The sequence below is a fragment of the Spodoptera frugiperda genome, chromosome 3 (assembly GCF_023101765.2).
Source record: "Spodoptera frugiperda isolate SF20-4 chromosome 3, AGI-APGP_CSIRO_Sfru_2.0, whole genome shotgun sequence".
Lineage (NCBI taxonomy): Eukaryota > Metazoa > Arthropoda > Insecta > Lepidoptera > Noctuidae > Spodoptera > Spodoptera frugiperda.
In genome coordinates this window covers 8,128,057-8,143,173 of record NC_064214.1, presented here as the reverse complement: position 1 = coordinate 8,143,173, position 15,117 = coordinate 8,128,057, and the positions used below count along the sequence as shown (strand labels likewise).

General features: G+C 34.7%; 1 protein-coding gene across 2 annotated transcripts in view; it reads left to right on the top strand.

Moving 5' to 3' along the window:
- The window catches only part of LOC118273960 (cytochrome P450 4C1), a 40,375-nt gene extending 34,729 nt beyond the window's left edge, over nucleotides 1-5,646 (top strand). For both annotated transcript variants that reach the window (XM_035591246.2, XM_035591247.2), the window contains exon 10: nucleotides 4,783-5,646. In XM_035591246.2, coding sequence (XP_035447139.2) covers nucleotides 4,783-4,940 — 158 coding nt within the window. In that variant the 3' untranslated portion in view covers nucleotides 4,941-5,646. The remainder of the gene's footprint in view (nucleotides 1-4,782) is intronic.
- The last annotated feature ends 9,471 nt before the right edge of the window (nucleotides 5,647-15,117 follow it).

Sequence of the window (15,117 nt, the reverse complement as noted above, 5' to 3'; positions counted from 1 at the left end):
GTAAATTGTCCGTCAATTTGGTGTGGGCGTATTTAATTGTGTGATATCGTGAAATGCGTCCTAAAACCTAATGGCTGATAGTCTAGGTCAGGGGTGGCCAACTTGATTAGACATAAGATCCACTGTTTACTAACGAAACCCTGTGCGATCTACCACTTACACACACAGTACACATACTTCTTGAAATCAAATGAAACAGCATAGTCACAATCATAAAATATTTTTTATTGAACAGTCTTAGCAAAAGACTTACTGCCTAAGAATCTTAGTAAAGAATAAATACCGTTACGGAACAGCGATTGAAAAATGATGTATATAAGATGATGCTGTAGTAGTTAGTAATTACGTTGCGTAATATGGACGATTTAATTATATTTTTTGACTGGACCATTAGTCCAGTCGATCGTGGCAAGGCTTTGTATTAGAGATCGACCGGTTGGCCACCCCTGGTCTAGGTCGTAAGTTTGAGTGACTCAGGTCGTAATTTAAGGTTCCTGAGTAAGACTAAATTAGGATTTTAATCGACTTCGAAATAGAGTATTTAGATTTAGTGTTAGTGTGTGTAATTTATCTGGAATGGCAAGTAATGTGAGGTCGTGATCGAGGGAGGTGAAGTGGTAATAGTAGTGAGACCTGAAATAGCAATGGTAACTGTAAATATGTGATAGTCGATAGGTTTAAATATCTAGTAATACGTAATAATTTGATCGTGTTTATGTTAGTTTTTATCGAATAAAAAAAATGCTTCTATGTACATTGTGCAATAAATGAATCAAAGGTTTGGCTTCAACAGTTTTGTATTGGAAGTTGAAGCCTTAATTTTCTTTGATATAGTTATGATTCCTGTTCTGTTTTGATTGTTCGTGCTTCAACAAATAAAAAGAGCTTTTAGAAAAAGAGTTCTCACAACAAATAACAAGTTCACAAAGTGAGCTTACAAAGATCCCCGTTTGTCATGGAAACAAGGAATCAAAAACAATGAAAAAACGTGTACCGAAACTCTTTATTTCTCTTCATGCCAAAGACCTGTTGAATGGAAAAGGAAAAATGTATTTATGAAATATTAAATCCAATGAAAGTTTTTGTTATTTAAGTGATTACGGTATATCATTTTATTTGTTAAACATTTTAGCAGTTCATTCTTTTGTCCATTTACATAGAACTTTTATACATTTCTACTAATTGTGAATTATTAATTTTCTACAAAGCAGTGACGGTAGAATACTTTTTACAGTCAGACGATTTTTGTTATAAAGTTGTAAAAAAGGGTCTAGACTACGTATTGTCTTTTCATTTTTAAAGGAAATATTTATTTGGAGTTTATAGACGTGCAACTGTTACAGTATCAATTTCTAAATACGTACGTAAGGACCTCAATATGGTAGTAAGTTAAGAAATTAATTAGTCCGTCAGTTAGATAAATTAAACATTACACAATACTTAGATAAAACGGAGTTGGGTTTAGGAGTGGGAGGTAATTACGTCACGTTACCCTATAAAATGTAGTACGTGATGTCACACGATATTTCAAATCAATAAATCGCCGAAATTATAAAAAATTGTAAGAACAGAGAAAATACGCGTCTAATGTATTAAAATAATCTAGCAGACGGACATTAAAAAAATTATTATGTTACCGGCTTACTCACGTAACTGTTTGACAAGAAATTCGACTAGTTTCAAGTAATGCGGGAAGCTTATATTTATAAGCAGCGTTCCGCAACACACGACGCGGCAGCAGTCGTGCTGCTACTAAGCCTCTAGCATGGCTTGAAACTGATGAAGTTATTCGTCAAACAGTTATGTGAGTAGTCTGATAACATAATTTAGTATGTCTCACAAAAGTTATAATAAAATTACCCTATTGTTATTATAAATGCATCAATCTTTATGTTTTTTATCCACCATAAAATAATATTTTGTGGTGGCTTAACTTACACATAAGTAAGATACAGTTACAAATACCAAATACTTTAATCTTAGCTATATCCCGCAAGGTAAGGGTTAATATTCTTCATATCTCGTCTCTCCTCTGTGCCTCAGGGAGTACCTACGTAAAACCAACTGTAGGGAGTGTCGTTAAACATTCATAATTATCGTAGCGTAACCATCGTGTTACCATCCGTATATATAAGGTGTTTTAAACGTATCTGCCACTGTTTTAATGGGAAGTAGTGTTATGTTTGAAGATTACCTACAATAGTACATATAAATGATTGAAAATAAGTATATTTTCAAACGAAATATATCTGCGTATTAGTTTGTTATGAAAGAGCTATCTCTTTTACTGTCTCTGTCGCTTTGTCAATTAAAACAATTGTTATCAATTATTTTTATTGACAAAGCGACGCATCTTGCATATTTGTGAACCACTTTATGCAGAATGGAGTCAATGGCTATTTAATTTCGTTATGTTCTCTATTTGATTAAACTGGTCCGGGGTATGAAATTTTTCACAATTATAATCAAACACAACTCTACTTCCCATTAAAGCCGTGGCAGATAATTTTAGAACACCTTATATGTAGGTAGTAGGTATATTATGAATACAGGATTTATTTTAGAAGCTACTTTTTTTTTGTAATAAATGCGAACAGCCCGCAAGATATGCAAATATTTATGCGTAGGTATATTATATTTAACAATACTCTTTGAGTTATATTAAAAGTAGCTCGTCTGGTCATGGTCTGAATTCTAAAAATAAATACAATTTCTTTCTTCGACGTTATTTTAACTTAGATTCTTTTTAGGCATGTAGCCGGAGCCTAGATTTGAGGCCGTTTTCATTTCTTTCGGTTTTATTAGAACATTTTTTTGTAGCAGCCAAAATATAGATTTATCGCTGACGCATGTTATTACTAGTTTTTACCTCGACCCGAAACGAGCAAAAAGCGGTAACGTACCATACGTTTCTTGTTCGGCAAAGTTTTACAACCATTTGGTCCTTTATCAGACCTATCTCTTCACACACATACGCACTTGTAATACACGTAGGGAGGTATAAGTTTTTAAACTGACATGGTCACTACCACTATTATTAGAACTTATGACGGGATATTTACCATGTTTATTCGGATTAACAGTTAATCCGTGATGAAGTAAATAAACATGGTAAATATCCCGTCATAAGTTCTAATAATAGACGTAAGGAGGTACTTGGACAATCTAAAGAAATGGATTGGGGCTGAAAATCAGCGTCGTGGACTCGAACCTTCGTGGCCGGGTCTCGGCATTAAGCTGAGCACCAGCCTTTTGTGCTACTACGCACCTCTCATTTAATTTTATTGTGTACCCTGTATTCGCGGTCACTTTTGTGTCGTGGCGTAATAAATGGTATTTTTCCTCTTTCTTTAAACACAAGTAGATAAGATATTTAGAATGATTACCCGTACCTAACTACTTCAACCTTATTAATACAACTAGATTATTAAGTTCGATGAAGCGACAAATGTAACATACATACATACGTAGGCAGGAAATACATATAAAATCTAAACCCCGAACAGTTTCGCCCCAACCTCTCCAATCAAACTATCTTACAAGATACACATTGCTTCTACACAAATCCAGTTTGTCATGGTCTCGCTTTATATGATCTTTTCACACGTTCGACGGTCAATTTATACTGGTTAAGTATAGCTTGATGTGTGACTTAACCAAATAGTAGGCATTTCTCTTCGAACCAATTTTACCCTTGATCCGCAAAACGACTGCGTATCTTAACGCTAAGCTTTGGAAATTATCCTTCGATCGTAGCGAAAATAAATGGTGTTTGTGCAGATATTGTGGATACGGATACTGGTATTTACTTCTTTATTTGCTTTTTGTGTGTTTTTGCTTGCGTTTTGGTTGATTTCATTGCGTAGGAATTGGGATGATGACGGGTTATGAAAATTAAAAATCTATTTAGACCGTCGGATAGGTAATGAAAAAATATAAACACGTTTTTTTTTTATTTTGTCATATCTGATAACAATACTTTGATAAAATAAATCAAAGTTTTGGAGTGGGAGCAAATACTTACGTCGTTTCTACGTATAAGATGTGACGTTTTGCAATATTTCAAATCAACATATCTTCGAAAGTATTTGTCTAAGGAAATAAAACGTGTCTAATATTTTAGAGAAATCTACATGATGGACATTAAAATAAAGATTATAGTCATCTAACCTATTCAAAATTTCTGAAAAGCCAATAGTCTTGATGTTCTGTATTTCCTTGATTGTCTAAAACTACTTATCACAAAGAACTTGTAGTTAAGATTTGAGCCTGATATCCGTCTAGTATTGAATTCCCAAAACAACTTAAGAAAAGTTGATACTAACTTTACTACATTTAACCCAGTAACCGCCTGTTTCGCATATATGCGACACGTATTACAGTGCCCATGTCGCCCATGTCGTATCACTGCGATAGAGAACATGCATGGGTTTTTTTCGTTCTATTCACACGATTGCTCCTCCTTATTTAATGTAGATATATTTTTTTCGATTTGTCGCGCGCTAGGGGCACGGCATTTATTTTTTAACATTAATTGATGGGGCCTACGGTGGAGCACGTCTGCCTATAAGCAACCTATTCGCTCGGGTTTTGAAGTCACCCAGGTTATACCCATCAGGAAATACAGACTCCGGCAAAGAATTCCACTCCTTAACAGTAATTGATGTTTAACTGGGCGCTGAAAGGATTAAAATGTGCACGTGGACCAATTTCAATTTCTTTCAGGATAAACAGTTATTATATTGGATTTGTAGTTTTCAAATTGTTTTGTTTTGTTCACAGGTCAAAGATTCGCGATGTTGGAGATGAAATGTATGCTGAGCGGAGTGTGTCGTAAGTTCAAGCTGTCCCCCATAGTCCCGGGAGAAAGACCAGAACTCCTCGCTGATATGGTGTTGAGGCCAGCTGGACCTGTGCGTGTGAGGATGCATCAAAGATAGGTTTTGAAGAGATTTCGGATAGCTGTGTATGTTGTGATACTTTTAAAATCATTATTGTATGTTTAGATTTTATTGTTGTGATTGTGATTAAATAAAGTTAAATTAAAGTAATTGTCTTTGGTTGGAGAATACTTGAGGATGATTAAAATCATGGAAGAAAATTCTTATTCATACCTATTTGTTAATTAAAAATTTAATGTAAAGGTTATCGAGAAGATGTCGTGGTGAAAATACGAGCTCAAATAGTTGCTCAATTTTAGTTACATAATGTAACTAAAATATAATAGGTATTGTGTAATACTTACCTAAACCTTTTGTACGAAATTGTGTGAAAAAGCATTTAATTTAGATATATTTTGTTTTATATTTTAAGGTATATTACTTATCGTGTTACTTTTAAAACTGTAAAATAAAATAGCTTTTTGTTTTGTTAATATTTTGTCAAAGTAAATACAATAAGGGTACCTTGCTTAGGTGCTGTTGTTGACGTGAAAAGTAAATTACATTTGTATTCCAATGAGAAATGTTAGTTTAGTAATATAGGTACAGACACGTTTTGCCTTGTATTCAAGTGTTGTAGCTCTAGGCAAATAAGTGACAATAAGGCTGGCTCATAAATAGTAAAATAGCGTCTTATATTCAACGTATGAAGGTCTATATTGTGTTGTTTTATGTTTTAAATAAATGCTTTTGTATATATAGGTAATGTGTTGTTTTTTTTTTATTTAATTCCTTTGTGTTTTGTTAGACGGTTTAAAAAAATGGTTTTTGTTACTATGTAGGTAATTAACTAACCAAAAAGTGGGTGGTAAATTTATCTAACACATAAATATATATATTTTAACAGCAGTAACATAGATAAATCTGTAATATAGTTTTATCCGTAACGATATAATTATATATCGGAACATAGTTATACGAAAGATTCGTTACTATCTCACTAGGAATATATGTAGTTATAAAACGGTCGAAGTTTAGTGATATACTTATATTTTTATATTACGTAGTTATCTATCTTACTGCGACATATAAACGTTGTTTTTTATGGAATAGGGGGGCAAACGAGCAGTCGGTTCACCTGATGGTAAGCGATCAGCGCCGCCCATGGACAGTGGACACCTATGATTATCCTTTTCAAAGAAGGAAAGGTATCATCATAATCATCATCATAAGCCGAGAGATGTCCACTGCTGAACAAAGGCCTAAGGAAAGGTATAATGTTGTCGAATTTATCTGAAATGATGAACAACATAGGTATCTTGTATGTTGTAAATTACAAAACTAAATTTTGTAATTTTGGTAATTTTGAGATAAATTGACCATCAATAATCTCTATCGGTTCGAACGAAGCTGCGGACACAGATAATGTAATAGGAACGTCAACGGCAACCGTATCACGGAGTATAGATAAAAGGAGTACTATGTTAGATGTGGAACTGCCTCGTTTATCGAGTGGTCGCAAGTGCGACAAGGGGTCTCGGGTTCGATTCCCGGGTTGGGCAAAGCATTACCGGACTTTTTTCTGTTTTTCGAAAATTTCTCAGTTGTAGCACGGAGTCTGGAATTTTACCCAGTATTTGGCAATAGGCTCACTCCTTATTACATGGGACTTATAACACAAATGGTGAAAAGTTTGTGTAGATGGTATAGCGGCATTACGTGCGCTACCCGTTCGGGGACAAAAGGCGTGACCGCGTGACGTTGCATAGAGTACTATGTTAATGTTACATCGGAATAGAAACTGAAAAAAGGAAAATATTAAGATCAATAGAAGGTATGCTATAATTTTAGTTTTTCTCTTGCTAATACGACATCTCCCATAAACATAAATAGCAGTCATGATTCCATGTTCAAAGGTGAGTACATTTTGTTAAGTGTTGCCCCACACTAGGATTTTTTCCAGTGTTATGGGTAAGTTTACAAACATAAGTTCACATACACATGACACCCAGACTTGAAACAACTAGTAAATCACTCAAAGAGTTGCTTCGTGCGGGAATCGAAACCGCTACACGTTGCACGACGACCCGATGCCCAGCACCCGCAACAACCGAGTAGACAAACTTTGGTTCTCTTTATATCTATACTCCATGGCTTTCGTTATGAAATCATAGCAGTGGATTACCTATAATTAGCTTGCAGACCGATATTGTTACGAAATTGGCTTTGTATTGTTTCTGAGTTATTAACGATATTTTAGTACAAAACCAACAATAGATCAAAGGTTACGTTTCATTTTAAGAAAAAATTAAAACAATGAAGCTCTATGTAATCCTGAAGAGATTTTGAATATTAGAAATTATAGAGTGAAGTTTGTTTAGTGGGTGATAGACGTGCGAACTTTAAGTACGCAGTTTTTAAGATCGAGAACTTACACGAGAAGTTTGCTCACATTATATATTACCATTTTAAAACTAATAAACAAAGGTGATCTCGATAACGTTGGGTAAAAATTGACTTACGAAAAGAGAACGTTCATCACACGTGAATTAAGAGTTACACGTTGGGAAGGTAAAATTTACAAAACTATTTCAGAATGCCAGAGCAGTTGTTTGAAGAACTTGCATGAGTGAAGACATTTCACAAAATGAGCATTTGAAGTAATCTAGTAATCAAATTTTTTTATCAAGGAGACATTAAAGATACTGCACGGTCGGCGCGGCGGATTTTTAGTTAATTACTTTGTCTAAAAAATCTATAGGTACAATATTTTATACACTTTTTTTGAGTGTGGAAAATTATTCAATGACTTCTTAGGCTTTATTGACACTCCGGAGCTGCGGACTACCTAGCGGGGCTCCGGTTCGAAAAGCAGGAGTAGTAACGGGATGGTTTTTAGTCAGTAAGAGTCTGACACTCCCTCCCGCCTCCCCCAAGGCGGGAGAAGTCATTAGATGATTTTAACCCCCTCAAAAAAAGGTCTTCCTTATGGAGGCGGGATGTGGAAATAGTATGAGATATAATAGCAATGAATTAGGTTCTTATCAAAAGTGTGATGAGATCAAAAACCACCTAGCAGGGTTAATGTACAATTACTTACAATATTTTGAACCAAAATTTAATGTAAATACTCACGTCTTTTGAACACAGCCATGTTATTGAACTCGATGATAAAAATTATATTTTACTTTTAAGAATCCCTGCTTTCATGTAAATAAGAGTAATGTATTTTTATTTTAAGAATTTCTGGCGAGCACAGTTTGGAAACATTTACCTGTGGCAATAAACCCTATTTATTATAATCAGACTAAAAATAAAATAGGGTGTACTAAGTAAGTTCAAAGTTAACTGACTTGTCGTATTGGGTTTGATAAAGTAAACCTGTACTGGACCTATTTTGTTTTTGTATTTTTTTTGTTATGTTGTGTGTCTGTGCCAAATAAATTTATTGTCTTTCTTTCTTTCTTTTGTGGAAAATTAGCTACATCTGCGCAGTTTTAACCGTTCTGCTCGGCTCCTATTGATCGTAGCGCGATGGTTAATAGCCTATAACTTTCTTCGATAAAGGTTTTTTTTTCAAATCGGTTCCACGTTTGAACAAACAAACTAAATTTGCTTCAGCTTTATATATTATAATAAAAAGTAAATAATATAAGATTTAGGAGGTAAACGAGCAGACGAATCGCCTTGTGGGAAGCAAACAGCGTCGCCCATGGCTATAGACACCCGCAATACCAGAGGAGTCACAGGGCATTTTTAAAAGTTATTTTCTTGAAGCCCTACTTACAGCAACCCCTTTGGGGAATAATGCTTTAAGTTTTTGTAAACTCGTTTACTAAAAGCTTTAACGAGGTGATTTATAAATAATGTTTTAGTTTCTCTTCACTAATAATGAGTCTAAAATATACTCGTACATTAACTTGAACATGTACTTTGTACTAGCTTTCTCGTTAATTATGATTGCCGTAATTGGGATTTTAAAATAAACTTTCTAAAATAAAATCCTTCAAAAATGTTTGTGTGCCTCATTAGTTTAGGTCAAGGGAGTAAAATACACAACAGTTAGTAATTTAATTGGTCAAATATTATTACCTGTGAACAGTTGCCATTTCAGCCAAAGAGAGTAATACCTTTTTTATCGGGGAGACTCATCCAATAACTTCTCCCGCTTTGGCCGAGGCGAGAGGGAGTGTCAGACTCTTAGACTGACTAAAAACCACTCCGTTCCTACTCCTGGTTTTTGAGCCGGAGCCCCGGTAAACCCGCTAGGTAGTCCGCAGCTCCGGATCCGGATTGGCGATTGGCTCAGGTTTCTTCACGATGTTTTTCTTTCACCGTTTGTCAGTGGTGTCTGAATAATCTTAGACAGTACATGTAACTCGGAAAAAGTCACATTGGTACTTGCCGTTGGTAGGTAGGGCCATTACGACATTACACTTGAAGTATGTTGGATATGAAAAACGTCGGAATTTTCACGAACAATTCACATTATGTCAGACATTAAGAGCTGGAGCTCGAACGAGAGTTCACACGCCCACATTTAATGGCCATGATTGATAAAGACTCTTCTTATTTTATTTTGGAAATATTACATTTTATCACATATTTTTTTAGGTAAAACCTAACCTAGCCTAACTTGTCTTGTTGATCAAGTGATCATTAGTTGCCCAGTAAGGGCTTTCTAGTTCGATTAAGGATTTATCAGTTCCAGATTGGAAAATAAATGTTGTTGGGACCATCTTCTATTTAGCCCCACAATTTATCTCAAACTACATCGTTTGAGATAAAAAAATATTCAAATGTATTCGAAATATTCAAATAATCAGCTTTAAAATCGCTCTCGTATAGAGTGATGGGAATCGTCTCGGTCTATATAGCAGTGATACAAGTTATTGCATGCACATTTTATAGCGTCTCTGAGCAGTAAAAGGAAATTTAATTAGACTGCCCGCATTGTAGACTTAATGCAACTAGTACCTAATATGGTGAAAACTGAAAATCTCCCTTCTCCAAAATCAAAGATAGAAGTACCTCGGTTTATACATGAAAACTACATGAGGATTGGGGATTAAGTTTAAAGCTCCACTGCAATATATTTCGTATGAAATAACATTCTCTTTGAAGCGGCCTCAACCAGCAGATTTGTATTGTATTGTTACTATATAAAATTGTTGCTAAAAATACTACAACAAATACCTTTCTGATGTACGGCTTTACTAAAAGGGGGAAGTATTTATATCTAACGGTAAATTAAAGTGGGTGGTAGACGTGTGAGTAAGTACATGTAAGACATGTGGTTCGACGACCCTTTTCGCTCGTGTGTCACTTTAAAAACGCGTACTTTAAAATTACCGCGCAATTTCGCCGGTGGTCCAAGATGTTTGAAATTATACTCGTAGCTCGTCTCGACCTCACCGTCGTTTTGTTAAAAAATAATTTGACTTAATTTATTTCTGACCTAAAAAAGTACCTAATCACTATTGTCATATTTTAATATGATTTCCTACACCTCACGACTTGCATCGCATTTATCCCCTCGTCGTGATCGAAACCACTAATTCAACGAACGAACAAAAAAACTTCGCAGATTGCATACTACAATTTTATTTATTGCGAACTTTCGTGAAAAAAAATTACGAATGAAATTAAGATAAATAAATATATTTTGATATGAAATTAAAAAAAAAAACGTTATTTCAAGTAATTCTATTAGTAAATGCCGAAGATTAAACGAAACTTCGGATTCGAGAACCGGAGTAGGCCCCCAGGTATTATAAGCAAGTGCTTAATGGAACAAAGTCATTTTAGTTATAAGACAATCATTGAGCAGGCCAATTTTTTTGTCACAGTGCCCAATTACATTATGGCATCTCGTCTTTGTAAGTACAAATTGGGCACTATGACAAAATAATTGGCCTGCTCAATGATAGCCGAATTTTATTATAAGTAAAAAGGTGTCGATAGTTTATAAGCGCTCAGAAAGTGGCACATTAAAATGTGAACAATTGGCAACGTTTTTGTAGTATGGGACCGCTAGATGGAAAAAGAGAGGAGCGTGGTGGGTAAAGTCCCGCGTTTCCCGTAAAGTGTCACGCATTATGTTAAAGGGAAATCCAGTTCTGACATCTCCTCTTTGTATTTGCTTCATGCTTTGTTCTTACATAAAGCACAAATATAGAAACAAATTCTAAATAGATAATTAATTCATATGAAGAAGAAATATTTGCGTAGGTATTAGGGTGCTTTTCCAGAGATGTGCTATGCTACGTTTCTGCATTTGGCTTGAAGCAATCATATTCATTGGTACACATAGCTTAGCACTGCTGGAAACGGGTTCAACTAACATATGTTTTATATGGAAAGATGTGTGCTATGTATGGCTTCCTTGCTATCGATACATCGCATACTTGAGCTGCACCTCTTCCTCGTGCAGCTAATTAGCGGCGGTACATCTTCTCAGCACATCATACTCGCACAGCTACATAGCTTAGCATCAGTTGAAATGGTCACATAGTTTCACAGCTTAGCTATTACATCTTCGCAGCATAGCTACATAGCAATTCTCTGGTGGAAAAGAACCCTTAATGTGAAAAGGTTTCAAAAGCAAATTATACTTAGAACTGTGTGTTATTAATAGATTCCAATACATAAATAAATTATTTGGTTTTCAGTGGAGTATTCAGAAATGTAAGGCATAATATAATTATTTCAGGTGACTGGCTGAAATTCTTGTCACAATACTGACAGGTTGTGTATAAATAATGGTGTATATTTACATTTTCGCAGAATAAGTAGGCAGTGTAAAGGGTCTTGGCATAACTTTAGTATTCTGTGGTAGCAGTATTGCCATGACATGCCCTTGGGGTATCTACTTTTCCTTTTTTTAAAGAACGTTGCCTAAAGAATATTGCTCCACATTAGGATTTCACTTGTGTCGTGGGTGCGTTTAAAAATAGTTAACAACAATTTGTGGATCTCACAAAGAGTTACTCTGAGCGGGAATCAAACTCTTAATACTTTCGAAGATATATTGATTTGAAATATCGCATGACGTCAGTTCTAGTTACGTTTTATACGTACAAATAACGTTTTGCTCCCACTCCTATCTTATACGTAAAAAAATACGTGGTTAACATTTATTTCATTACCTAACTGAGGGACTAAATATAATTTTAATTTTCATACCTTGTCATCATCCCTATTGTGTTTTATACCAGTCGACCAACGAGACAGGATAACATAAATAATGACAAACAATTCCTAGAACCCTTACTTGGTAAGGAGCTCTTACGAAGACAATTTTATTTATGACAAAAACGCAATATATCGCGGTGTTCAATATAATCGTATCGGCAGTACGACATCGTAATAAATTCTATCAATCTATGAATGATGAACGACCCGCTACAGGGGAGAATTTATAAGGGAAATATTCTTACATTATGTGAATTATTACCAAGTACCTGTGCTTCGTATTACAGAGCTATATTTCTTAGAAAGTTACGTTGGTGAAAAAAGTTATGTGTAATAGGTATATAGGTAGGTCTTACATTACAATTTTATTGTAGTACGGTACAGGTATTATCCTTTATATTTTTTCGATTTTCTAGTTTTTTAGGAAATGTGGTACGTTAACTAATTTTTATTTGTATGTGTTCGTCTTGTAGATTTAAAATATTAGTACTTTTTTTTCTTACGAAAACAAATACTTTCGAAGATTATATCGATTCAAAATGTCGCGTGACGTCACATCTAGGTACATTTTATACGTAGAAATGACGTATTTGCTCCCACTCTTACACTTTAATTAGTTTTATCCAAGTATTATTATAATATATGACAAAATAAAAAAATACATGTCTTATAATTTTTCATTTACCTAACGGACGGACTTAATAGATTTTTAATTTTCACACCCCGTTTTCACTGACTGCCTGTAGTATTCGATACAATATTACGATACAAATAAAAAAAAAAAAACTAAAAGCACTTTGGTAATAGAGATAGTTAAAAGACCAAAACATAAACTAGTCGAATAACATTCAACAAATAATCTTCAGAACTTATCCTTGCTAGGATTAGGTACACAGAAAAGTATTTTTCAATAAAATCTAATAGCTAGAATTTTCTAAGCGAACGAATACCTAACTTGGGCGGAAGAAGTTTGAAATTTTTGGCTGACAAGCGAACGTAAGCGAATTCTCCAAATAGTTCTTAACGACATCTAGAATCTAGACTTTAATAGACGTGTGCTACTTCTGCAGTGTGCAGCAAATACGTTAAAGTTGCTTTCGTAAAAATTTCAAGTGAAGGAACATTTTATCGAATAAGTTTTTAAGAATTTGAGTAAGCAAGTGAAATGTTGGAAGATGATGAAATATAATTGGCGAGAAAAAGACTTATAATTGACTAGTATGCATGAAAAGACTGATGACTGTTGGTGAAGCGAAAGAGGTATGTAAGTGTCGTAGCAATTGGCGGTCCATTGTCTCTGCCTACTCCCATGGGAGACAGCACGCCTGTCTGTATGTAGAAAAAGAGTAGGGTTTATTTTTTATAAACATTAGTAAAGGTGGATTTAATAGGTAAATAACTTTTCACCCAATACCTATGTACAGGCGATACTTCTTACCCGACACGGTTAGCCTATTGGCTGATTCAATACACAACGTGTCGTGGATTCATTTCTCGAACAGAACAATTCGTTTTGTGCCAATAAAAAGTAACAAAACAAGTTCGGTCCACAAACATAGAAAGTAATTTAATCAAAACAACTTTTACAGCCGGGACCCATTGGGGGGTCATTCTAGACTTAAACATTCCTAACTTATGTATATGGGCCCCGACAGCGACAGACAGTCGCCGCGTCCTGTATCGCGGAATGCTGCTCATGAATGTAAGCCTCTAGCATGGCTTGAAACTAGTCGAGTTCCTCGTCAAGCAGTTCCATGAGTAAGCCGATAGAGAGAATGTCATATAGCATTAAATTCGCCTTATGTACCACTATTTTATTGTATTGTGTACCTTAAAGATTTAATAAATCTATCTATCTATAAGTACATATAATAAAATCGTAGAAAAGTGCTGTCTGTACATTGAAAATAAAAATAAAAAAAATAGCAGGGGTTATTGTTATGTCGATGTCGAACCCAAAAATGTAATTAACTTTTTTTTTGTCTGTTTGTCTGTTTGTCTGTTTGTCTGTGCGTCTATGCGCGCTAATCTCAGAAACGGCTGATCCGAGTTGGATGCGGTTTTCACGAATATATTGTGGTATGCTTCAATTAACATTTAGTGTTTGTTTCATGTCAATCGGTTCATAAATAAAAAAGTTATGTCAAATTAAAGAATCACGTCGAACACTATTCTATGCTTATACCATTAATCTCCGCAACTATTTGACGGATTTGGTTGAAATTTGGTACAAATATAGTTTAGAACCTTAGAAAGGACATAGGATAGTTTTTATTTCAAAAATCAAAAAATAAAAATCTATATCTATACTTATAATAAATCTGTAGAGAGGTCAATTCTGTACATGAAATATATTTCCAAAATAACTATCAGCGGGTGATTAGTGATCGATACTGACGCTAAAAATGCAATCAGAAAAATTTTTGTCTGTCTGTCTGTCTGTCTGTCTGTCTGTCTGTCTGTCTGTCTGTCTGTCTGTCTGTCTGTCTGTCTGTCTGTCTGTCTGTATATTCTTTATAGAAATAAAAACCACTCGACAGATTTCAACGAAACTTGGTACAATTGTTCTTCATACTCCTGGGCAGGTTATAGTATACTTTTCATCACGCTACGATCAATAGGAGCAGAGCAGTGAAGGGAAATGTAGGGAAAACAGGAGAACTTACTCCATTTTTTTAGCTTCCGTCGCGTGTGCAGCCTTAATGGTTAAAGCTACACAGAAATTATGTATGACGGAAATGTTCTCCTTAAAATTGTTTAAAAAATATTCCACGACAGCAAATGTCTATCTTTTATAGTTGACTCACAATAACACGTATAACTCCCGATAGCTTAGCAGTTCGGAGCTTTCTGATTATATTTGTCTACCTATTCTTACGTTTATAGCACCCATTTATCCTTAATTAAAAAATGTTCACATTATTACCTATTTAATAAAAAAGAATCATAGAAATCGGTACAGAAACACCAAAGACATACATGAATTACAATAATATTAAGTAGGTAAAAGCGTAGGTACTTTTATTAATTATAGGTATAGGTA